Consider the following 25,753-nt stretch of genomic DNA (forward strand, 5'->3'; position numbering starts at 1 on the left):
GATTGTGTCAATATCTACAACATTACCACTTGAAGTCTTTAAATGAGTGTCAGTAGCCCAAGAAACGAAACATTTGGGCACACACTGAACAGTCTCTTGAGGTGGCAGTTCAGAGAATAAAACAGTCTTAATGTTCTCAGAGCTGAGGTTAATTGTCTCTGGGGTGGAAGCCGCAGCTTTAGCTGATACGGGGTTAACAGGGTCAGATGGAGCAGAAGAAACAGTCCTTTTTATTGTCATTCCCAGAAGGAGTGTGGGAAAAACTGTCGTGGTTACTCACAGCTGCTGATTGCTCTGGGAAGGGGCTGGAGTGCGGCTGTAGCGAGGAATGGTGATGGCGCCGGTGTCGTTTCCTCCTGGAAGTGGGAGTGGAAACTGCAGAGGAGAATAGCGATGGCGGAGAGGCCGACTCCTCATCCTGCGCCCACATGGCCGCAAGGAAAGAGGCTGGCGAGCGACAGTCGGAGCAGACCGGAGTCCGTAGTTCACTCGGTGGCAGCGGCAAGGGGTTGATATCCTGCCGCGGCGATCGCTGTGGTGTCGCAGAAAGCTCCATGTTCGGCTGCTGCTGTGTTGCAGGGAGCTTACGCTGCTTCGCTGCCCGCTCCGTCCGCTGCTGCTGTTGCTGCGGAGGCCTCGGAGTGGAGTACTGCGAACGAGCAAAGGCCGCTAGCTCCCGAGCCTGAAGAACCTCCTGGGCTTCGTGCATCTCGTCAATTAAGCTCATGAATCCCTTGAGTTGGCAGAGATGTGGATTTCCCTCGAGGATTGTTCCGATAGCGTTTAATCTGATCGGCATCGCCTTAGTATCCTTTGTGTGGGAAATCCGCTTCATTAGGGCCATGACGTGGGCGAGATCGCGCTCCCGAGATGAGTCCGCTGGGTCCATGTACTGGTCGCGTCGTTCTGTCATGGTTGGCTGTGTGGCAGGCAAGCAGAAGTGGTAGACCCAAAATTGCAGGACTCTTGGAGACGGGAATAAACTGAAAACGCAGCTTTATTGCTGGAGGAATGATTCACAAAATAAAACTTACAAAAGCAAAACTCTAAACCGAGGTGCTGGAGGACATTACATACAAACACAGCAAGTTGAGGGTACGACGCGACACTGACACAGAGAAACACAGGGCTTAAATACACAGACGGCAGTAATCAAGGGATGAGAGACAGGAGGGGAACACACCTGGGAGAAATCACAGCTGACGAGACAGGGGAAACTAAACTGAGCACACTCACATACGACACAGACCTTTACAATAAAACAGGAAACTCAGACACAGGGAACCAGACAAGACGCTGAACTAAACAGACAGATTCACAACCAGAAGGGGTGACACCATAGACAGACAGAGATACAGACGCAGACTCAGAGGCAGACCGAAGATAACACGTAGAACTCAAACAATAATAATCATCATCATAATAAACTGGAAAATGATAATAATAAACTTAAATGCTGGGTCACCGACCCAGGACCATGACAGCTATGATGGAACATCAGGGCGTCTTAATGCCAAATAGCTTAATAGAATTCTCTATTTTCAATCAATTACGTTCAGTTATTCTATTCTTTAATGATCTCTCCTTATTGAACTCTCAGTCGCATCAATTCTGAGATGTGGGTCCTGGGTTTTAATCCACTGGCCAGCTCGGGCCCTTCCTTGTCTGGGCAAGTTCCCTCCCAAAGTCCAAAGATATGCAATCAGGTGTGAATGGGAGTGTAAATAGTTGTGTCTCTGTGTTCGCCCTGCAACAGGCTGGCGACCATTACAGGGTGCACCCCACCTGTGTTACAGCTGGGACAGGCTCCAGCCCCACCGCGACCCTGAACCAGCCAAGGAGACAAAAATGGATGTGGATGGCTTGATGAATATGAATGTGGAAGGAGGAGGAAGGAGAAAAGAGTCATTTTAATCAGCGTGATCCACTCAATCATTTACCCGACTTTCATTTTCATTATTAGATGAAGCTGGAATCCTACCAAATTTTACCTTTGATTTTTAAATCTAATTATTGAACTGTAACATGATGGGGACAAAATGCAGATGATGGAAAGAGGAGATGAAAATATACAGGAAAACAGCCTGAACACAAGTTTGCTGATTAATCTCACAGGTCCACAAGCAAACTTGTGTCCAGGCTGTTTTCATGCATATGTTTAGGTGATTTTTTCAGAGGAAACCATGTTGAGGTTTAGTTTTTAACTGTTCATAGATTACACCTTTCAATTTGGTGTTTGATGTATGTTTTAATGACTAAATGTGTTGACGTTTCAACAAGAAATCCAGTTACTATACAATCAGACTCTCTGCAGCCTTTAAAAACTCATTTTAAACAACATCTTGTCCTGTTTTAGAATCATTTCAGCCTAATTCCCACAGAAATATTCAAATTATCCCTAAGACAGCAGCTGAGATGACACATTCTTCCATCAGTATGACCACATCGTGTGACAGCCTAACAAATGATTGATCATTGATTGGTGTGTTATGCATCTAAAGCTTATAGATTTATTTTTTATTTTAACAGTGATTGCCACCACTACACTAAACGTTTCACTGCAGGGGAACTCGCTGACAGCCTGACAGCTGCTTTACTGTCCACAGAGTTAGTCAGAAAGTTAACACATGTGTAGATTTCACATTAGTGACAGACAGGCTCATGTCAAATATAACAACAAACCAGTATTTTTTTTAAAAAAAACATGAACTACTGCAAATTATTGCACTTTGGCATTTGCTTTGACAGCAACTACATGAATGAATCAATCAGCTGGTTCAGCATTTACATTGATAGCAAAGGGAGTTTCACTGCCTCAAAATCAAATCTACCAGTGAGCAGTGAGGCATCCTCACATCTGACACTGAGCTTAAGTTAGCTCTCTTTCTGGGAAAGAAAACCCAGAGTTTCTCTTATTCCAGGGCTAACAAATTGAAAGTTTTTACTTAATCTGCTTTCTGGAGGACAGTAAAATGTCCCACATTTCCACATAGGATCTCCTGCAACACCAAATGCACACAGCACAAGAGAGCCTGAGTAACAGAGAACAGCCAGAGTTTAATTGTTTTAAAAGGTATCAACAAGTATAAGGAAGGCAAGGCATTGAGCATTGTGGCGCTGGAACAGAAAAGGATAAAACACAAATTATGTAAAGCACTGTCTAAAACATTATGTGAACCACAAATATTAAGGAGCATTGTCCAAATAGTTTTGGACTATCCGGAAAACGAGAGCTCCCACTGCAGCCGCTATTTCAGTCTCCACTTTATCTCCAGTGCTCGAAGACTAAATAAAAACTAGCAGACTCCACTTCCTGAGGCTGATATTGTCTCAAGGTAGCGGGTATCATCACAGCTGAGTTAATGAAAGTGACATTCCTTCCACCTCCTGCTAAGGCATCTGATGTGTGAGGTGCGCTGCAGATAGAGAAGCTGACAGAAAACAGCTTCTAGGCCTTTACTGGTTTAAAGAAATGGGCTTCCCATTCAACCTTCCTCTTCCCATCCTCCCTGACTCTCTCAGGTGGCTTAATCCAGGATTACACACAGATGATCAACTGTGAGCTCATGCTCAGCACTGAAATCTCCCCCCATTGTGACAGTTTAAAAACTGCTAAAATGCTAAAACAAGGCTGTTAATTACAAAAAAAATGGGGGGGTGCATTGGAAATACAGTGAGTTGTAAAGAAATCATCCCTCACAATAATTAGCAGCTTAAGTTGATCTATGGAACAGCAGGGCAGATATAGTGAATCTGTCTGTAGGTAATCCCGTCACTGTGAACATGTTCTTGGATTTATCCTCTGTAATCATACAACAAGAGTTAGAATATAAGCAGAATCCTAGACTGGTTACTCCTGATGGCATGTTTATGTCCTGACACCATATTCATAACGGCTTACTTATAATCGCAGTTCATAAGCACACAGCAGACAGAACAGGAAGTGTGAGTGTCTCACAGATATATTTCACTCAGACCCAAAACAAAGATAACAAGAGTCTGGATATCAGTGGGAAGTCCAGTTCAAGACATTCCCACAATCTGGCGTTTGTCAGTAAGGAAATGCGAAGGCCACAGGAGACAGCCAAAATACTGCAAAGCGATCATGGCTAAAGCAATGCCAGTCTCAGCCTGTCTGTAAAGGTGTGGATCATCGTTTGAATAACAATGAGCAGCAAAAATCTGCAAATCTGAAGAGGTCTGCCAATCAGTGGTTTGATGAGTTGCCAAAACAACAGGAGGGAAGATCTCAAAAAGGTCAAACACGTAATGTCTGAAGTGCAGGTGCACCAGCCAAAAACATTCAAAAGATGTGAAATGTCAGAGTGAATATCTTTGTTAGTTTTTCTGCCATTTTAGACTCACTGGGAAGTGCTTATGACAATCTGTCTCATTAAATGTGCACATTAAAAATATATACCTGCTTGTGGTCATTTGCCTCTGCCCGGTGATGGTTGTGTGTGGCTTTTTATATTAGATGGTTAATTGCAAACTGTCACGCTGTCAAAGGTGAATGCACTATCTTAACAATTTTATTTATATATATATATACACACATATATATATATATATATATATATATATATATATATATATATATATATATATATATATATATATGTGTGTATATATATATATTTTTTTTTATAGGCAACTTTCAGATAGTTTTTACCTTGACTAACTGCACACCGCTGCCTCTTCTGCATTTTAAATGTCTCTCAGAACTTCTTATCTTTAGAAATTTAGTCTTGCACTTCCTTAAACTGCTGCTTGTCCATGTGAAGCAGTGTTAAACATTAGGCCTGGGTGCCAGAATCAGCCTGGCAAAGACTCCAATCTGACCCACTGAAAGGCTTTGGTGTAGTATGAATTGCAGTGGAGGAGGTCTGTCAATTGGAAAAGCTGTAAAACCTAGGAAAATAGAGTCCTTCACCTTTTCCAAGGTAATGTAATGGATAGTAGTAGAACAATCTGAAGACAGAAAAATTCTTGTTTTTCACTGCATACTGTAGAAATACCTACTAAAACATTTGTCTAGCCACTGAGCTACCAGAATTTTTATCTGTAGTTTTACACATTTGTCATGTAGAAAAACTGAGACGTACTGTTGAAATTGCACTCGTATTAAGACCTCACAGATTAAATGTGTAGTGAAATGCATTTACACTGATAGCAAAGGGAGTTTCACTGGTATGGCCCACTTAAGGGTAAAGAAGGTTGTACAAGTTTCTGCTCTAAGATTCAATTCAATTATATTTATATAGCACCGAATCACAACAGCAGTTGCCTCAAGGTGCTTTATATCGTAAAGGTAAAACCCTAGAATAATGAAACCCCAACAATCAAACCAACCCCCTTTGAGCAAGCACTTGACAACAGTAGGAAGGAAAAAACCCCTTTTAACAGGAAGAAACCTCTGGCAGAACCAGGTTCAGGGAGGGGCGGCCGCAACCAGTTGGGGGTGAGAAGAGGAAGACAGAGACTAATAATAACTAATAATTAAGATCTGAGTCATCATTGGTGACAACCTCAACCCTAGGCCTAACTTTTACCCAAGTCTAGGAAATACTCAGTCTAGGGTGACTTCAACAAATGCTTTCATGATGAGTTTATTGGTTAAATCTCTAGCTTCAGGCCATACTGAATAAAACACAATGTTTTATAAATTCTGGTCATTATTAGAGTTTGAAGGATTGTCCAGGGTGTGCTCTTGGGCTAACAACCCAATCACAGTCCGAGCCGCCCCTCGCTCTTCACATCTGGTTTCAAAACACCAGGTGAAGGTGAAAACACTTCATAACAGGATTTACGAACAAGTGGCTGACATCACAGAAGCTACAGCCATCTTTTATATGCAATCTATGTTGGTAATCAAGATACTCTGTCCTTTAGGTATATTTACGCATTTCCCATGAAATAAATGTTAAGATTTATTTCAGACACCCTGCCTACATTGTCTCTCCAGGTTATTTAAATTTGGCAAAAACCTTGATCTAGATTATATGAAATGAGCCAGTTAAAGGTTGCAAACTCACCACAGGTACAAAAAGAGGGTAAGAAGGACAGAAATTGAGAAATTAAGTCAGACAGCAGGAGAGGCAGAGCGGAGTGAGGAGCAAAAGAGCGTGTGAGACAGAGTTTTCTTGGCAGAGCTCCCCAAAGCGCTGCACATTCCCTGCAAGATTAATTGAAGCTGTTTCTGTTTTGTGCTTTTTCAGACTGAATTACCTCCAGATTATGGAGAAACAGCTGTTCATCCACTTCCCCCGGACTCGGCCTGTGTGATTATGCACCGAGCGACAACCAAGACAAACATCCAGTGCTTGCTCGCGCTACCGCGACGAAGCTTTCACGCCTTTTTGATGTTCTTTCTGTTTCACAAGCTGTCACTCATTTCCATAATGATTAATAAAACAAATCAGACACGATAATTACAACGACAAAGAAATATTTATTAAATCTTTTTTGTTTTAGTTAGTCATAGCTGCTCCAACACGTGTATTTACAAAGAAATTGCCTTTTTTTGTAGTTTTGTAGAAAAATCTAGTGAAGGACTGAGCAGGAAACAGACATTAGAATAGTTTAGATGAGTACAGGAGAGGATGGGACTTGTATAGGCACAAGGTACAGTTACTACAATGTTTTAAAGAAATGTGCAGTTTGGTGGCACATCCACGTCTACTTGGGGGAGGGGAAAACACAGTTGTGGCTAACAAAAAGCTTCCCACTGCTAGATGGACCAACAGAAGAAAAAAAGCACACATCTGTATTTCAGATACAGAGGATGGGAAACAGATGCTGCAAACAGAAACAGTGGTGTTAGCTTGAAGCTACATTATAACAAAATCAGGTTAGAGCATGTTACCCGCCCTCCTCGCAGCACAGTTTGCTCAAAAACACACGAAACATCAGCATTTGAGTGGGACTGTCTTCTTCTGCCACTAACACATTGAGCTTTTACACTGATTATTGTTGTTACATGTCAGAAACAGCTGGAGGTGTAGATAAGCAAACGGAAATAAAGAACATCCTGGACCTTTAAAGACACTTTGGATGCAACAATTTAAAACAAAAAAACAAAAAAAAAAAACAAGAGTGGTTTAAGAAAACAAAAGGAAACACAAATTTTTCGAGCTCTTGGACATCCATTTGTACTCTTGTCAGGCCATTTGAGTCATGATTGTAACCGTACTGCATGTTCAATATGTGCCACATTTGCACAAACATATTTTACAGATAGTGGGTGCAATGATGATTCTTGTTTGTTTTTCTTGCTTCATATAAAAGACATATAAAATGAAAGTTTGCATTTTTTTGTATCAAACATTTTTCTTCCCAAAGAACGTTAATATGTCAGGTAAATCGCCCTTTAAAAGAGGTGTGGGACGAGAAAAAGGGAGTATCTAACACTGTGTGTTATAACACGCTAACTGTTGGATACACAGTATCCACAAAACAAACAGATTGTTTCGAGGGGTTTCTCAACATGGTGTGGCAGGAGGCGATAATTTCAATGATAGTGGACTTTTAATGGTGGCCAGGCTTAAAAAACAGGACTGATGTTCATGGAGAGGCGAGTGGCCAAGCTGTGACCAAGGAGGAAAATGTTATTTAAATCTTACTAAGCTCTTGAAGAAAATGACAGAAAAGAAATCTGTTAACTAATTCAGATGCGCAGCGTACTTGTTGTGCCGCTATATTAATAACCTTTCACCTCAAACTATTAATTTCCTGAATCTCCTGAAAATAATGCTTTTATACTCTATTCTTGTCTGTCTCAAGTTCTTAGCTTAGTTTTTAATAAGACCTAATATGCTTTTTCTTCATTTCTGTCATGCATATAAACTATTACAATGTTGGGTGCTCACGTGAAGCATGGCTAAAGATTCAAATAATGACATAAGTATGTACAAGTAATCCACGTGAGGCCAAAGCTCAGGCTTCAGATTGCTCTAAACACTGTTTCAGATGAGTTTTTCCTCTTTTGGTTCTGTATGATATCATAGAGGGTGGATAACCCTAATATGGTTGTCTTAGCACAGAAGCCGTGCACAGAAGTAATTATAAATTAAATAAGTTATAATTTAAAGGGACACTCCACCAGTTTTAAACATCAGCTTCAGTTTACCAGCCATTCTGAAAGAGTGGTCCTTGTATCTGCCAGGAACAGAGGATCAAATTGAAAACTCAAAGCTATTAATTTTTTTTGGTCTTGTCTTCGGTATTTAAGGGAGCAACTTATAAACTATGCAACAAGTTACACACTGTTGTTTTTCTTCTATGCCACAGGTGTCCTGCACTATAATGGAGTGTTAGGGCCAGATTTAACTACTTACACTACTTATGCTTGTAGACTGAAATCATTACCCCAGTCGCCCAACTTTTTCAACATATTAGTGATACACATATTTATAACAGAACTAAAACAAAAGTCCCAAAAGTATATGTTTGAAAACCTCCAGAGGTATCTCTTTCTGGTTATTTAATAAAAACTTTATGCAAGAAGTATTTTCTTTCTACAAACACCACCTAGCAAGCAAGTGACGTCTTATTACGTGCTCGTGACATGGCATACCTGCCTCAGATGAATCTGATGTTAGCTAACTGCATGCATTCTTTAACTGGCTGTTGTAATTTGAAAAAAATAGTTGCTGCTCAAAAGAAGGTTTGCAAAGAATTTCTGCCAAGTTTTTTAGATGTATATTTTTGGCGCCTTTTGAGGATAACATAGTTGAGTTCCATTATATTCAAGATAAATCTGGGCAGTCTATCTCTAAGCCAGGGCAACTCAAGTGGGGGGGACCAGTGAAACTACATTATATGTGTACAATTATTGAAAAGGTTTTTGTTAATTAATAGAAAATGTCTTTTTTTTTTCTTTTACTGTGGACTGGACAAAAAATGAAAATTTTAAAGTAGTTTGTGGAAAACAGGAACTTTTCTGTCATTTATATTTTGTCTATTTTTGTATGTTATAGTGTGAGTGTGTGTGTGTATGTGGGAGAGGGGGGGGGGGGGGGTCTTTATCAATAGAAAAAGCTGTAAAACATGTAAAAATACACTTAACCTTCCATTTAGTTTCCTTTGCCACGGGCCAGAATGGGCCAGGGGCCCACCCCTGATCTAGATGTATATTTAGCACAGGAGCCAGTCAAATAAAATATTTGCATCTCTTTTATTTGCATCTTTGAACCTAAAAAATATGCTATGTAATTACTATCTTTTCTTACCAAAGCTTCAGTTTCTTTCCCTAACTTGGTTTATTTTAACCCAAAGTGGCCCTAACACTCCCGTGCTTCCAGCAAGCAGGCAGTACAGGTGTTGTTCTTTAGCAGTGACATTAGCAAGGCTGTGTTATTTGGCGCTGAGTGAATGTGACAGTAGGATCTGTTTACCACATGTTCCTGCCACATGAGGAGAAAATAGAAGAGCATTATTGATCTCAGCAGGGGCACTACAGTTCTTCACATCTCGCCCTCTTCGTCTCTTTCCCCCCTTCTCTCAGGTCAGTTTCAGTTTGCCCCAAGAGAACAGGACACCACCTCGTGTTTATTCCATCTCCCCTGGTGGTCGATTTTTTCATTCCAGAAATAACTGGTACGAGGGTGCCCCCGGTGTATTTTCTGTACAGATGCCACTTTACACGACATCAAAGAGGGTAAATGAATCACAGTCCCGACCATCCTACGCACACTTCTTCCACCTGCTTTGCAATTCGCCCACCATCTCACTGAAACTTTTTTCGCCACATAAAATTTCTACTTTATTTTAGGGAAGAGAATTCTCCCTGATTTAGAAACAAAGAAAAAATGGACCTCATGTTAGGCATGGACACATCCCTGAACTTTGTAGGAACTTTGCCTTCTATTTACAATAGTTTGTGTTATGACAGTGATTCACAAAAACAATAGTGTAACAGTAAAACTACATTTGTGACATTCATTTAATGACATTTCAAACACAAATATTCTACGATTTCTACACCCTGATAGCACATCAGACTTTTTTTCCCCTCTTCTTCCCGGACTTTGTTAAAAACAATTAAAAACCACCATCAGCGAGCAGTCCAAACAGATACGTAAAACTGTGTGGTTGTTTTTTTTTTTGTTTAATGGTATCAAATTAACTGTGGGTAATATAAACTAACTTAACGGGTAAGGGTGTTTGTTTTTTATTGCCTTTCTACTGTACTTACAGACTGAACCAGAACAGAAAAAAGCACAAGGACTTCACAATAAATAGGAAAATACATTTCGCCAGGCAAAAGACCGTATCGTTGTCTACGCGCCATTCAAATATTTTACTGTACACCCGTGTTGGCTGCTACAATTGAGTTATGTGAATTATTAAAAAATAAAACAAACACATACATTAATCAACCATTAAAATTGCCTCCTATCCAAACACTAAAAGATGAGTGCTTCTTTAACTTTTTCCTTTTTTTAAATCTCTCATAAAGGGTCCTCCACAGTCTGAGACAATGCATCCCTTTTAACCTGAGAGAGAGGTTAATCCATCAAAGGCCCGCCCCGTACCTCCACGCCTGTACCAACAGTCTCCAACAAATAGCATCTTTCTTTGTTTTCCTTTTTGCCGATGTGCCGCTCCAGGATCTTCTTCCACGTTGAAGTGAGATTTAATCATGTTACATGTTGGAGGTTATGTAATGTAAAAAACAAAACAAAAAACAGAGTTCATCTGTAAACTTCAGAGGGGTCCTGCTGTGCTTCTTTGCCATTCGCGTTAAAAAGTGTACTGATTGTGTAGACATTGTGTCCTGTGTGTTTATATGTTTAAAAGCATGTTTCTGTGCTTGTTTTAAATGCAAAAAAAAAGGTGTAATATCTGCATACTTTAAATGGTAGAGAGGCGAATAGGTAAAAGACGCTTTCACCTTGGGGCGCCACGACCATCGGCACTCGCCAGAAAGTCAAAAATCAAACTAGTTGGCATTTTACAAAGTCAAAAAACATCAAAGGCTTCAGCACCGAAGTCCCTTCCTCTCTCTTTGTAATGAGAGATTGTCAGTGATTTGTTTTAATTTTTTTTATTTATTTCATTTTTTCTTTTAAAAGTGCTCCTTGAGGGGAGAGGTTGCAGGGTAGAGCGGCCTGTGCTCCAGTTAGGACAGTCCATCCCTGATTTCTACATCTCGCTGCTATAAAGACAAGATGACAGCCAGGAGTATGAGGGTGGAGCTGAGCAGGAGAACTGAAGTCTGGCACCGTCCAGCGGAGTTCACATCCCTTCTTGCTGGCTCTGGTGACTCGTGACTGACACCATCTAAGAGCAAACAGATGAAAATGCACACTTAACAGGGAAAGCTGAAATTGTGTGATGATTTTGAGTAGAAGGCTCCCTCATGCAAAATTTTGATTGTGTATTTTAACCTCCTAAGACCTGCACTCTTCCACGGCATGCATTTTTCATTTCTCTTTGATATTTGGGCATATTGGGAACCAATGAATGTAAAAACAAAGAATTACCAGATTTTTTTTTTACCTGATTTTTGTTTCTAAGAAAAATGAGAGCCACATATGAGGATATTCGTTTAAAATTTCAATAAAATTTCGTAAGTGGATATCAGGTAGACCTTCCTTGTAGAGCAAAATTGAGTATTTTGGTCTAAATAACCCAAAATGGGATGTCCACATATGTGGACGCCAGGTCCTAGGAGGTTAATACAGTTTCATTTATATATGGCCCAGCCACCTCAAAGCACTTTATATTGTAAGGCAGAGACCCTACAATAGCACATAAAACATCAACAATCAAGCACCTTTAAGCAAGTGCTTGGTGACAGTGGGAAGGAAAAACTCCCTTTTAACAGGAAGAGCCCTCCAGTAGAACCAGACTCAGGGAGGGGGGCCTGCAGCGACTGGTTGGAAGGTGTATTTGACCCACTAATGAATCGTTAGCAGACCAGCCGTGTGTGGTTAAATTGCTGTCCTGCAGAAGTTACGTTTCTATTTATGAAGAATTTTCTGAATTTCTGTTTCATATCTATGAGGTTCTGGTTGGACTGAATATAGTTTTCTGGTTAATACAAATTGCGATTATTGCTAATTTTAATCTCCAACAGATTGCCTGTAACTTGACCCAATTCAACCACAAATTGGTAGCAGATTGAGTCTGTCTTTTACAGTCAATGAGATTGCGAGTTCATTGCTAATGGTGGCAATAATTTTGGCCATGGTCTCCAACCACTGTTTTCCCTTTTGTGACAGAAATATCTTAAAAGGCAACAAATGATTCAGAAAGAGCTTTACAAATGTTTTATATAGAGATGGAGCCCAAGAAAGTCCCACCAGCAACAGAGAAGGAAAGAGTCATGGTTTTCGACTGCCTTTTTTTTTTAGCTTAGAGGCCTCCTTGTCATGTCTAACTGCTATCAAAAGTCAGCTGATAAATGCCTAAAAGCTGCAGTTTGGTGGGATGCACTAGAAACACGTTGAAGAACAAAGAACTGAGCTTTTCTAAACTAATGAACAAAACAACGAGCCTTGCATGTGACAAAAGTGGATCCCAGGCATAAGACAAGCGGCACTAAAAGATTAAATTAAGCTTAAAGCAAATTTTGACAATATTTAACCTGTATGCAATGAGTAATGTTGCTATATTTACAAATGCCTTAACTAACTAGCCTGCTAACACACAGCTAACTAAGCTTTTTATTGCCTTATTCGAAATGCTGGGTGCTAAAACAATGTCCTGTCATAGAAGATGGCTAAAAACATCAGATTTTGCTAGTTCCTTGTTATGGGTGCAATTTTTTAGAGTTACGCCTTGCACCTAATACCTTAACTCTATTCAAAGCTCCATCTAAAAAAATCTATCCATTTGCCCTATGTCCAAGTTTTTTTCTTTCATGTCTATGTCACCTGATACTGCAGCCACCAAAGACTCCAGGAAGTCACGACACCTAGTCAAGACACGACACCTACATTTAACTGAATTAAAAGGAGCCGCCATTTTTTTCTGCTAATCATAGCTAACCTACTTCATCCTCCAGCTTTGTATTTAAGTGACACACTGGGAAATAGCGATGCAAATCCAAGTCTCGGTATATCATGATTACCTGAATGCCAGTCAATCAACTAAATTTTTGTCGATCATTTTATTGACTAACGTCATCCAAACCTCTGACTCGATGGTTAATCTGTCCATCACCACGTGTTCAGAATAATCTTTATCTATCCCACATGATTCCGTCACCATCACACACTGACAAACATCATGAACTGTACAGTATATTCCCACCAACCTCCAGGTTCTAGGGAGTTGTGACTATTATCATCAAAATTGACTCCTTCTTCCACGGTCCCAGAGTTTTTCACACAATTGTCTAAGAGAAACAAAGAGGAGAGAGGAGATGTGTAGATTAGACGAGTTGAACGTCACACGCGCGCAGTCCGATCACACGCTGGCACACATAAAGAATGGAAAACCAGGCAGAGCAGACACAACAATCTGGGACTCACTCTGAGGCCTGACGAAGACTTTGAGTCGAAGGCAGCTCCTTCTTCCTCTGTCGTCAGAGATGGAGGCTGTGGACACATCACACGGAGTTAAGAAACAAAGGCACTTCAAACATGCCAGCTTCAGTTTCAGATATCGAAATACCTTCTTTGATCTAATCTACTGCTGCGTGATCAGGGGAAATGTCATTCTGAATTAAAATGTCAGTTAAAATGTCACTATTATTACCACACTTGAACTTCTTAATTTGACAAAAGATACCTTTATACTTTGCAATAAAACAGCTTTGAGAGCACGAGTATCAGCGCTGCACCCTATCAGGCTTCATTCTAACACGCAACCCAAACACCAGCCACTCAGATGTGCCGGTGCTAAAGAGAGCTTTGCAGTTTACAGACATGTGTCTGGAAGTTGGGGGCAGAGTCAAAACTATTTGAAACAACTGGCAATGTGGGCTATACTTGTTCACGTTTGCGCTGTTGTTGAGTCTTTAACTCGCCACCTGCAGCATAGAAGATAAAAGTCAAAACACAAAGAGCTTTGTAGTGCTGTGAAACCAAGCATGAAAAATAAAAAATCTCCAGCCATTGTTTGTGCTTCTCATCCATGTCTTTGATGGTTTATCTTTGTGCATTCCCCTTTCTGTTTAGCAACCAATCTGCACATGACCTATGTGCAGTTTTGTCGCTGTCGTCTCCCTAGCCTCTATAATGGTTACAATCCCCATAATTATTGTTTCTGTATAACCAATGTGCTACACAGACAGACACCTATATCAGGCCACACATCCAAATTAAGTAATTGCATTTAACAGTAGACAACTCCAGCTTGATTATAGCATGCTTTAAAATGTTTTGGTGGTGTCTTTAGCTAAAGCCTTTGTGGAAACTGGCCAAGTATGACATGCATATTTTTAATAATGATTCTAAAAGGGATCCAACGATGGTAAATGGGCGCTTTTAGAAGCAATCATACCTCTTGTATCCCTCTTGCAAATCCAGCACCAGCATTGCAACGCAAAAACTGCTGGGTCCAAATTTAGACCTACTGACATTAGTGGCAACGGAAAGGACTACCAGGATTGGCAGATGCAGCACACAAAGACATACAACTTAAGCTTGTAATGCTGCACAATAATGGGTTCTCAAAGCTAGAAAGGTTCTGCACCAACAAAGCAACTGCACTGCAGGAAAAGAGTTCTTTGTTACCTGAATCTGTGGAACCAAATCTAACCATCCTATTGCAAAATTATAGGGACTGGAGTTCTTTAAACCACTGAGATGGGTAACGATGGATGTGTGATGTGATGGAAACTGTTTACTTTGCTCTTAGTATCGAACTGTATTTAGCTGACATCGAATGTCTGGTCATAACTGTGATCACCCTTTAAAAAAAACTGGATACTTCTTGTATTGCTGTTTGTGTTTGATATTCAAGGAGTTTGGCTTTAAAAAAAGGACGTTTTACCAGTTTTGAAGCTTTGATATTTTCAGCCTAGTCATATCAGCGAAATACTTTATTTGTAGTCGGACCTTCTGCATTTGCATTCTTCAATAACTCCGAATCACCCAAGTCCCAGATGAAGTTGCTCAAACTGCCTAATTATCTGATAATGAACCCTATTGTAGGGAAAATTATTAACAGGTAACCATGGTGTTTGCAGTATTCCTGATGTATTACCTAAAAAAGCCAGACCATTTCTATGACATGCTCCACAGCCATGACCAGTGGAGGCACAGAGAGCTCTCTAGACAGCAGAAAGGTAAAAAAAAAATTGCATAGCTACATTACAAGATTGCTTTTCTGTTCCAAATCCACTCGACGTTATCTATTCGCATTCACTTTGCGGCCTCTTAGCTCTCTAAATCTACCTTCATTCATAAACATCAGCGGAGCAGTAGAAACGAACAATCTGACAAGGTCGATTGTTTCTCCATCAGAGGTATTCCACTCTTATCTCCCTTTAAATTCGGTCTGAAGAGCTTTATCTCGGTGTCTGAACTTCCCTCTCATCCTGATGTAAAAGCATTTCTGCTCTATATTTTATGTCAATGTCACCCTCGTATTTCCAAGTCTAATTTGGCCAGGGGCAGTCATTTCTGCAGATGTGTGGCACGCTGTTATGCTCACCTTCGAAATCTCATTTCCTTTGGTTCCTGATTGTGAAAGGCAAAGATTAGAATTTGTGTGTGTGCCTGCGTGTGTTTCTGGGGTTGGGCATGTTTGCTGTGATTGTTTTCCCGAGCTAACAAAACTAATTAGTTTTCAAGTAGTACCGGGGTCCGAGCAGCTAATAGAGCGCTGAGGGTGTCACCAGCTGTGACGAATGGTTTGCACTTTTCTCAATAATATATTTTGCTTTTCTTTTTCTTGCCTTCTTATCTTAGTCCCACAATATTTTTTCCTCTCTTTCTCTAGCTTTGCCTCACATACAGCGACCTCTGCCATTTCCTGCTGCCTGTCAAGTGTCTGAAACTGCTCTTGATCTGACCGTTCAAACACACACACGCCCTAGATGACTTGATAAGCATGCATGTGCGCATGTATGTATGTTGTGGTTCCTGTATGTACATCTGTGCAAAGAGGTCTCCACAATTTGTCCACGGACACTTGGCTACCCCGTCACGCAGACCCTCCATGTGATAGATTCTAGCCCAGCGGTAAATTCCTGATAAAAGTAAACCATGTCGGTATTTCCAGTTGCAGATGACCTGGGGCGTCATATTTCAAAAAGGCATTTTATCAGATGCTGCGCGGCTGTGAGAGGAGATAAAAATCATCTTTAAACTTTACCATGAGAGAAATATTGGAAGTGAAGCAGCAGAGGGAGGAAATGAATGACAGAAACCTTGTCAATCACGCTGCTTCTGTCTGTGTCCGCGGGTATTGAGTAACTTACCTCACAGCCCAACGGTGGCTGGAACAGAACTTGAGTGAACTGAACTCGACTGGCCAGACTGACTCTTTATGTCGCTCATGCTCCTTATGTCTAGCTTTCCTTGGCTTTTGTTATCTCACTCTAACTTTGCTCAATGGCTATAAAAAGTTTATTTCTGCATACTTGCACGGAACGTCTGGAAGGACACAGACAAAAACAATTGTCCCAACTTTCCATCCGAGACATTCTTTTAATCTTATCGGATTCGAGCTGCAACTAAGATAAGAATCATTTTAGCCTTTAAAATAACTTCTTGATTATTTTTCCATTAAATTATTACTTCTTTTTTTTTACAAAACATTTGAAAAAAGTTTAAATGAAAACCTAAAAGTTATACATATACTGTACTGCCAATCACTTATTAAAGTACTGAAACACAATTTAAACCCACTTGATCTGCAGACACTGCAGTCATCCTGTGACAAACAAGCAGTTTTTATAACTTTCATCAAAAACCTGTAAATTTCAGCCCATCCTCCCACCCATGCCCCTTTTTTTAAAAAGATTCTGTTATGTCAAAGGTAAGTATAAGGTGTTCTCTGGTGATTGTGATGCAACAGGCTTAGGCAATAGTTGGGCCTTAGTGACACAGACCTAGAGACTGCTCAGTGACCCACTCTCAACCTCCAGTCACTAGTGGAAAATATTGGCAAGTGATTACAGGAAGCTCCCACTTGTCGCTATGTAATCAGTTGCAAACAGTGTGTGGCAAAGTAAAAACTGTGCCTTCTTAAACAAACACATTTTAAGAGGCGTGCCTTTTACTATGAAGCCAAACAGTCTCCGCTTCTGGTTTGTATCACATTTTTTACAGTTTGACTACCACTTACTGAATAGTTGGTTTGTTGGTTTGCGAGTTTTTGCAGCCGAGTTGGCGTCTTCAATGCAAACCACAGGCAACCGTCGCAATCTGCTATTAACCGAAGCAAATCCCAAGAAGATTTTCGGCACCTCTTTGAGACCAATTTGAGAAAGCAGAGGGAAGCAAGCTACAGCAATATCTAACCAACCAAGTGTGGAATACACAATGTTCATGAAACTCAAGCTAAACAACAGAACTGGTCCGTTAGTGAAGCCTTAGCCCAGATTATACTTCATGGACATGGACAGCTGAAGACCCGAGTAATCATTCCTGTTATATCTCCTTGACCTCCGATTGTGTGGTTGTGTGGATGAAAAAACAGTCAGGCATGGGTACTGTCAGATGACAAAATTTACATCACTGGAACCCGAGCAGAACCTAACGGACTCGCAGACGCGGAAAGTATAATTCCTGCTTCAGACAAGCCTACACAGACGCTCACTGAACCTAAAAAATGGGATTTAGTACCTAAACCTACCCGTGAACAAAAGCAAAAAAGGTGAAAAATGCAAAACACAAAGTTTACAAGTGGTTTCCTTACTGACACACTTGTGATTTACTCCACTGTCATCCTTCAACCTTGTGGACTTTGTAGCTTTTAGAGGAGGACTGTTATTTCTCAGCATCCAGTATTGCTGCAGGCTGTGCCTTAATGCACAGCCAAAGAAAACCCTCTGTGACAGCAGAGGTATGTGATAGAACTACAGTAACTGACACCCTGGGTTGAGACAGGCTTGGAAATAATTTCTCATCAATTTAAAATTTGTAAACCTCATTGCTACTCTTTGCTATTAAAACTATTCAGTTGAAAGTGAAAGTTTCCTACTTTCCATGTGAGCACCAGCCAGATCAGTCAGACAATCAGCAGTGGGCATACACAAAAAGGAAGTGGAAGGGAAAAAAAAGAATAGCCTCCGGAGGGATAAACAAAGCTGCTCTTATTTACCTTTGGCAGGTGACCATGGCGTACGCCTCAAAATGCACTCTGTGGTGTCATATATCAGTAGATCCTGTTATGCATTGGTTTTTTTTTGTGTCCTTTAGATAACTTGTTATTCCTTTGATCTCTTTTTTTTCTAATGTACAGTTGCAAAACTGTTTAAGAATCTTTTCTTTTCTTGTATTTCTTACTCCCTGGCATTAGGTCACAATGTTACTCTCTCATCGCATTCTCTCACCCTCCTCCTCTCCTGCCTTGCCACCATCGCTTCACAGATTCCACCACACACATGCAATTACCCGACCGTCTCTGCTCCTTTCTCTTGTGTCTACCACTGAGGTCACAGTCTGGGTTTTCTTTCCTCAAGCAACACAGCCGTGCTTCCCCATGACTGTAACTCCAGCTCTGCCTGCAACTCTAGACCCCAGCTATAGTCAGGTCATCTGACGACGAGACAACGGTAAACCTCCCGGTCACGCGCTTAGACACGCTTTGCACATTCAGTCATGTACTGTGTGGACTGAATCAATGCAATCGCATAGTCCAAACCTGCAGCACATATTCCATATCTCTAAACAGACTGGGATGGCGTGTAAGGCTGGGCTTCAGTGTGACTCTGAGGTAAATTAAACAAATTCTGAAATAAATACTCTGGGAAGAGATGTTTTTCTTGTGGTTTATCTTGGGGAACAAAGCCCTTTGTTTTTGCGTTAGCAGCGAGGAGCTAAAGGAGAACTGTTGGGGTCCTGTGCTGCCGAGGTTCACGTCATTATCAATGTAGATCTGCGCTGGCTGTACGGAGCGGGACTCGGGCGTTTGAAGCAGGAGGGCTTTACAGGGAGACAGTCATCTCTCTCACGCGGGGAGAGCCAGACTCTCAACTGTCTCCTCTGAAAATTGGATTTCTATCCCCTGAGATTAGGATCAGGCTTCCCTTGCTCCACTGTGGCTCTATTAGAAAAACATGCCGCCCTCTGAGGCCAGGAGAAGCTTGCAGCAAAAACCTCGTCATCATACTGGTGACCTTTGACCTTCTAGGACTAGCCATAGTACTGATCTCACACCAGGATGGCTTTCCCCTAAGAGTCTGTCTGTCTGTCTGCCTGAAGGGTTGGTCCACATGCAGCTGCAGGTGTCATCCATTTGACATGCACCCCCCCCCCTTTGCCAAGCCTAAGGCGAGTGACAATCACTGCAGAGGAGGACAAAGGAGTATCTGTCTTCACTGAGACGAGCAAGCATGAACACTCCTCTCAATATGTCATTTACATGCCCACACAACAGCTTCTCAAACCACATGTATAACACCGGTATTAACTATCAACTATTGTTAGGCTTTGCCGGTGCAGGATAATGTCAACATGCAATATGACACTGATATCAGCAGCTGATAAAACAATGTTTAATGTAACGCAGCCAGGATTTCGGAATCTGGAGAAGAAAACCCGGATCCATCTGGAAAAATATGGGTTTCTTGTATAAACAGAAATATTTTTTTTTTGTCATTGGTATAAATTTCAGGATTTCACGGCTCATTTGAAACTTAACAAACACAAACGATCGCTTAAAAACGTCAAATGTACATGTCTGTAGACATACCAAAAAAAAGATATTTGTTTACCGTGCTTAAAGTTTTGTTGGTGTGCTGGTTAAAGTCAAGCTAATGTTAACCATTACACTGTATAGAAACTTAAATCTCCTTTCTGCTAATATTTTTCTTTTTTTTTTTGTGGTAAATACAAACACAAAAATACTTTTGTCCATCAATAGTTGCACAAACATTTAGTTACAGAGAAAAGCACTTTATTAAACAGACTGCACCCTACTTCCCCAGCACTCAACAGGAAATATTACTGGTCTCTAAGCATTTAGATGCTAAAGGGAGAGGTAAGTAACCATGCTTGGTGGAGACCAAAATAAGAGCAACAATTCACATTTACCCACTTGCACACATTCATCCAGTGCTTCCTTTATGCTAAGGTGCCCTGTCTAACATTCACACGCACACTCTGGTTGATGCACTCAAGGCTCAGTATCTCGCCCAAGGATCCTGCAAAACATAGACTGGAAGTGTCAGGGATTAATCCACCGACCTTTCAACCTGTAGGTGACCCGCTCTACCACCTGAGCCACAACTGCTCCAAAAAAAGAGAATGATTATTAGAAAAACATAAAGAGTTAATGGAAAGAGTTAATTCAATTCAATTTTCAATTCAATTTTATTTATATAGCGCCAAATCACAACAAAAGTCGCCTCAAGGCGCTTCATAGATACAGAGAAAAACCCAACAATCATATGACCCCTTATGAGCAAGCACTTTGGCGACAGTGGGAAGGAAAAACTCCCTTTTAACAGGAAGAAACCTCCGGCAGAACCAGGCTCAGGGAGGGGCGGAAGGGAGGAAGACAGGATAAAAGACATGCTGTGGAAATAAAAGACATGCTGTGGAAGTTAAAAGCTCACTTTGGAGGCAATGGTATTTTGAAGCTTCCAGCACAGCCAAGGGTCTTCCAGGACAAGGCTTCCCTTTCAGTCACACTGGTTAATATATATGAATACATATAAGTTAAAATGATGAAAAGCTAAATCATTGTCAAGTGATGGCCTGTATTTTTTTCCTTAGCTCTATGCATCGCCAAGCTAAAGCCTGCTCAAATCTGATGGGAATCAAGGTGGACTATTAAACACAACCAGAGAACTTCCAGTACCAAAAATCTTGTCGCTTGCCTAATGCTTCTGTGTACTCACACGCAAATATCTCCTGACATTGATTCTTTCCACATCATCTGAGACTTGCCATTCATCATCACTAAACTTGACAGTCCATCCATCCACCCACCAGATTTCAAATAATGAAATATTTAAAGAGATGGACACAAAATAAACATACAGCTGCAATTCATTATACACGGTCTGAGATTTCCATGTTTCCATGTTGCAGAAGTACCTCTGCAACCAGCATTTTCCCTGACTACAGACACATGAGATGTTCTGCCTGTAGGGCATTGGTATTCTCCTGGAGGTGTCTGTCATTTGTCATTTAATCCTGTGGTCAGACCCTGTGTTCTCAGAGGAAAAAGAAAAGAAACAAGTATCTGATTGATGAGTCATGAATCTGAGTCAGCAAGATAAAGTCCATATGGCTTTGTGCAGTTTCGGGCATATGGACTGTCTCTCTGCCTTTCTTCTCTCTCTTTCGATGATCAATCATCATCAATCTGCAGAAAACCTTGGCTTCTGTCAGTTCAGTGCCAACTCAACAAATGCAGCAGAATTAAGCAATCTATAACTTTTCTTATCCACATCTGAGGAACTGCAACAACATCAACAATTCTTTGGCAGCACTATAAATACAACGCAATCTCCCTAAACAATAAAGAGAATGGAGTCAAACAGACTAGCCAATTGACACAGAGATCCAACAGAAACATCCAGTGACGGGTAATATATCACAATACAAAATACTGCAATGAAAATACAGAATGAGATCCGGTAGAACTCGCAGGACGGCAGTCTTGATGATATTAAGATCCCAGATGCTAGCACGGGGAAACATCCATGGAAGGAAAGGAATGTTCAAAGTTAGTACCTTCGAAAATCTCTGGTGTCACCTTTGATCTGGCTGTGTCGTTAAAGTTTCCGAAATATTTTCTTACAATAAAAGTGGAAATTATTGTTTGACGGGTTAAATCAGTGACCTCAGTCTGGAGGCAAGGCTGCCAAGCTGCACTAGCACTGTGGGGGAAGTATGGGAAATAAGCTTTCTACATATTCTCTATTATCTTATTATCTTTGTTGTGATGCCAAAGCAGTCTTTCCGCTTACTCTTCCACTCCTTATTAATGTCAGTACCAGTGAGGGTCTTTCCCGACCACAAGTGTCAGCTAAATACCTCAAATCTACCATCGAGCGCTCTGTGTCTCATTTAGTCCATGTCTTCTGGCCCTGCAGGGCACTGACTTCACTTATGAAAACATGACTTCCCAGCTGCTTGTTTTCCCCGAGTCTTCTCACGAGGAGGAGAAAACTGAGCTCAGCCAGTCAGCAACAAACGGCACCTCGAGCGAGACCTCAACAGTAGAGATACTTTGTTCCCTCTGGCTTGTGTTTTGGTTTGGCCCTGGTTCCAAGGACTTGCAAAACAATATTTGAACACTGATGTCTTTTTTGCGAAATTCCAAGATAACTTTCATACTGGTCTACAGATGTGTTTCATACTTGGAGCTTCTTATTGTGGTGACGTGTGCACATAGTATACCTGTACCACTGAGTTAGCAGCAATACCAAAATAATAACTTCTTGGTTTGTAGAAAATTACTGAAATTAAGAGCTTTGAATTTCTATAATGTGGACTAATTTGATGCATAAAAAATGAGAAAAAAAAAAGAAATCGGATCAAGCATTTAATTCTAACTGCAATGCTAGCAATATCCAAAAGGCAGATACTCACAGATATAATAATACTCTCTGCCAGGGCGAAACTCAAAGCCTAAGGAGAAGGGCGTAAAGAGCTGGAATTTCTCTGAGAACTTGAGCGGTCCGTTTGGCGACAGAGGCCTGTTGCACTCCCAACGCTTGAAGCCCTTGGAGTTGTGGTCGCATGAGCTGTAGCCGTCGTAGTTCACCATGTAGAGGACGTAGCGCTCTGCTCGATCATCAGCAACTGGGCCGATGTAGTGCGGACAGTAGATGTCAAGGTAGTCATTGATGCAGACGTCGATGTGGTAGTCACCCCGGTAGAATCTGGAAGGAACAGAAGAAACATAACCGCCATGAGTGTTAAAAGACAGACATAGCTGCAGGGTCTGAAAAGCGAAGCCAGTACGGAAGGGCTTTGAAACCTGCATTCTTGTTAATGGGCACCTTGGGGCAATACAGCTGGTGGGTGGTGGTGGGGGGAAATAAGGCTTCCTGTCCTATAGAAATCCATGGGAAAAAGACCCTCAGCCTCAACCTCTCAACACTTTCCTGATGAGTTAATGGGCTCAGTCACTCATTTTGGGTCATGAATAAAGTCCATTCTGTACATTTTGGTCATTCTAAGAGCGAGAAAGAAGGACTGTCCACGATATGCACACTGGCTATCGACTTGTGGTTGAAAAGTCATTACTCAGTAAGTATGCAGTTTCACAATCAGATCCAACACTCCCTTGACATGTTTCAAAACACCAAGATGACTATAGTGAAAACATCTCGTTTCTTCATAATAGGATGTTACTAATCAGTTGGTGACATTACTGTAACTGCTGTCTGTGGTTTAATGTGGGAGCCTTTATTCAGGCAGGTAAAGCGTCAGTTTTATTTTTTCACCTGCAACAATATTTATAAACCCCACTGGGATTTTTACCAGGCCCAAACCTTCAAGGTTAAGTCCCTGATTCCATAATAAAGAAAAAAAGCCAACTGTGCAAATGTTATCTGAGGAATATTTTAGTGTCAAATCCTGAACCACATTTGGCATACATGACTGAAAAAAAAGCAAGACTTTTTGGAATATTTGTCTTTATAATCAAGAGTGAGGGCAGGTTTTATGTTGCAGCAATAATGCCACCATACTTGGTTTATTATTGGCTGTAATGATTGTTCTGCACATTTACATGAAGAGATGATTCCCCTGGCAACATCATACAAAGTGTGACTACTGGTCTTGACCTTTCAAATCATGTATTTGCCTAATGAAGATACACTGAGCATGCATGCTCTCTGCAGCTGCCTGGTTTGTGCTGTTCTTCACATTTAACATTCAGATCCCCTGAAGCAGTGCTTTGCTAAAGGGTACACCAGGAGCAGCTGTTTAAGTGTGCAGGAAGTTATTTATTGATTTGTTTGGGGAGTCTCTACCCATCATGTTCACCAATGATGCGTTTCCCTAAAGAGTTGTGAATAAAGCAATACCTGATGACAAGTGGTGAAAAGTTGGGCAACTCAACAAGGCCACAGCTGAAGAAAAAGTGCTCAGGCTGGACCGTCAAAAAGATGCACGCAGGCTCTGGTTTTGTTTACATGATCTCATCATGTCAGCCTTAATCATCCCCAGCATCTTGTGAGATTCAACTGAGTTCGTCCGCAAGGCACCCGCCTGAGCAGAAAGCTCTCCTGACACATGCTAGTCACTCCTAAGCCATATATCAATGTTAGTACTCAGCAGCAATGACTTATGCTGGAGCTGAAATTAAAGTCCCCTAGCATTACAGGACTAATCCCCCTGGTTAGCATGTGCCTTTTGCAGCGCTAAGAGGATCCCTGCGTAGAATACGATTTTCATTAGCTCCAATATGACAGCATGATGTAGGAGCCCCTTGTGGAATCTGTGAGTCTGAGAAAACGAGGCCTGTTCTCAAGCCTCGCCTTGAAACAGCCCCTTGTGTTTACTGTACACCGAGTGGACACAAGAAGTGGGGAAAAAGTATAATAGCGACATATGCCAGGTATTCATTCCTGAGGAGAGCTATTGGAAACATATATTCCCATAGGCGCCGTATAAGGTTGCATTTCTGAGGCTTTTAGCGGAGACAGATTAGGCTTGGACAGCCGGCTGGATGTGTCTCTATAGCTGCTAATGGCCCGCGGTTCAGTATCACTGACATACTGCGGATGTCTTCAATACTCCACCTCTGTTCATTGACACAGCGAGGACCGTCAGGGGAGATGGGGCCAGAGACCGTGCTGGAGCATGCGGCAGGCTGATGATCCGATATGGGTGAACTCACCAGAGCACCGTAGGGGGTTTTCTATCCTGACTTTTCACAGGCCCTCACTGGCCACAGATCACATATTATGCCTGTCTCTGCTCCTCACCGAGGGAATGGGAAAACCAATCAGCTGATCTGCGGCCAGGTGAGACAGACAAGGAGGGTTTTAGATGCAGCTGTTGCTACTGACACGTACATGAGCAGCATAAAGGGACGTGTGTGCTCGCCGTGGCCTGCCGGGGGTATCAGGTTGTCGTTACAGATTGTAAATGTGCTGCAAGATTAGTGGCCAGCCCACTGGGCTTGCAAGGGCCACAAATGAGTGGATGTGTGTGTATGCATGATAGCGGGGTGTGTGGGTGTCTTGTGGCACCGTCGGCCATATTCTAATCTTTTTCTCTCTCTAATTATAGTCTGGTCAAATGTGAAACCAAAGCCTTGTTTTCTCTCCCAGTTTTTTCCCCCCTCGAGCACCAGCTGAGCGCTTTGGCAGTCTCAGCATGGCCTCCCCGCGCCTTAGTTTCAGACTCGCTTGCTGATATTATGACTACCAGGGGTCAGCCGGCTCCACAGTATCATGTCCTCAGCCAGAAGCACAGTGGGATAGACTGCTTTGTCCTGTGTCTTTACAAAGCTGTAAACTATAGCTGTGCCCCTGTAAGTGTCAGAGGCTGTCAATCAAACACGACCCCAGAGTAACAGCTAAGATTAGTCAGGATTAAAAAGAGTTTCTAACTAATTCCTTTGTGAAAGAAAAGAGGAGAAAGTTTGTGAAAGTGACAGTGACCCTACTCGGGCTTGAGTATTTGTTTCCAGATACATCCGGATCATGTCTGAAGAG

At 41.5% G+C, this 25,753-nt stretch overlaps 3 protein-coding genes across 4 annotated transcripts in view; 1 reads left to right on the top strand and 2 right to left on the bottom strand.

Annotated features, from left to right (window-relative positions):
- The window catches only part of LOC147325565 (regulator of G protein signaling 7-binding protein B-like), a 267,021-nt gene that overhangs the window by 226,716 nt on the left and 14,552 nt on the right, over positions 1 to 25,753 (top strand). The window lies entirely within an intron of this gene.
- LOC147325575 (uncharacterized) lies at positions 203 to 913 on the bottom strand. Its single transcript, XM_086297749.1, has one exon. It carries the CDS (start codon positions 911 to 913, stop codon positions 203 to 205), a length of 711 nt encoding a protein of 236 aa, XP_086153875.1.
- The window catches only part of LOC147325576 (ephrin-A5b-like), an 86,606-nt gene continuing 67,293 nt past the window's right edge, over positions 6,441 to 25,753 (bottom strand). The window contains exons 2-5 of one of the 2 annotated variants that reach the window (XM_086300143.1): positions 22,671 to 22,963; positions 13,482 to 13,547; positions 13,265 to 13,345; positions 6,441 to 11,283 (exon numbers count right to left, since the gene is read on the bottom strand). In XM_086300143.1, the coding sequence (XP_086156269.1) occupies positions 11,159 to 11,283; positions 13,265 to 13,345; positions 13,482 to 13,547; positions 22,671 to 22,963 (565 nt within the window). In that variant the 3' untranslated portion in view covers positions 6,441 to 11,158. The remainder of the gene's footprint in view (positions 11,284 to 13,264; positions 13,346 to 13,481; positions 13,548 to 22,670; positions 22,964 to 25,753) is intronic. The other variant, XM_086300144.1, reaches the window with a different exon arrangement.

The sequence above is a fragment of the Aulonocara sp. 'chitande type north' Nkhata Bay genome, linkage group LG7, assembly GCF_057382095.1.
Source record: "Aulonocara sp. 'chitande type north' Nkhata Bay isolate Kocher_YH1m ecotype deep benthic linkage group LG7, A_spYH_male_GT1.1, whole genome shotgun sequence".
In the NCBI taxonomy this organism is placed as follows: domain Eukaryota; kingdom Metazoa; phylum Chordata; class Actinopteri; order Cichliformes; family Cichlidae; genus Aulonocara; species Aulonocara sp. 'chitande type north' Nkhata Bay.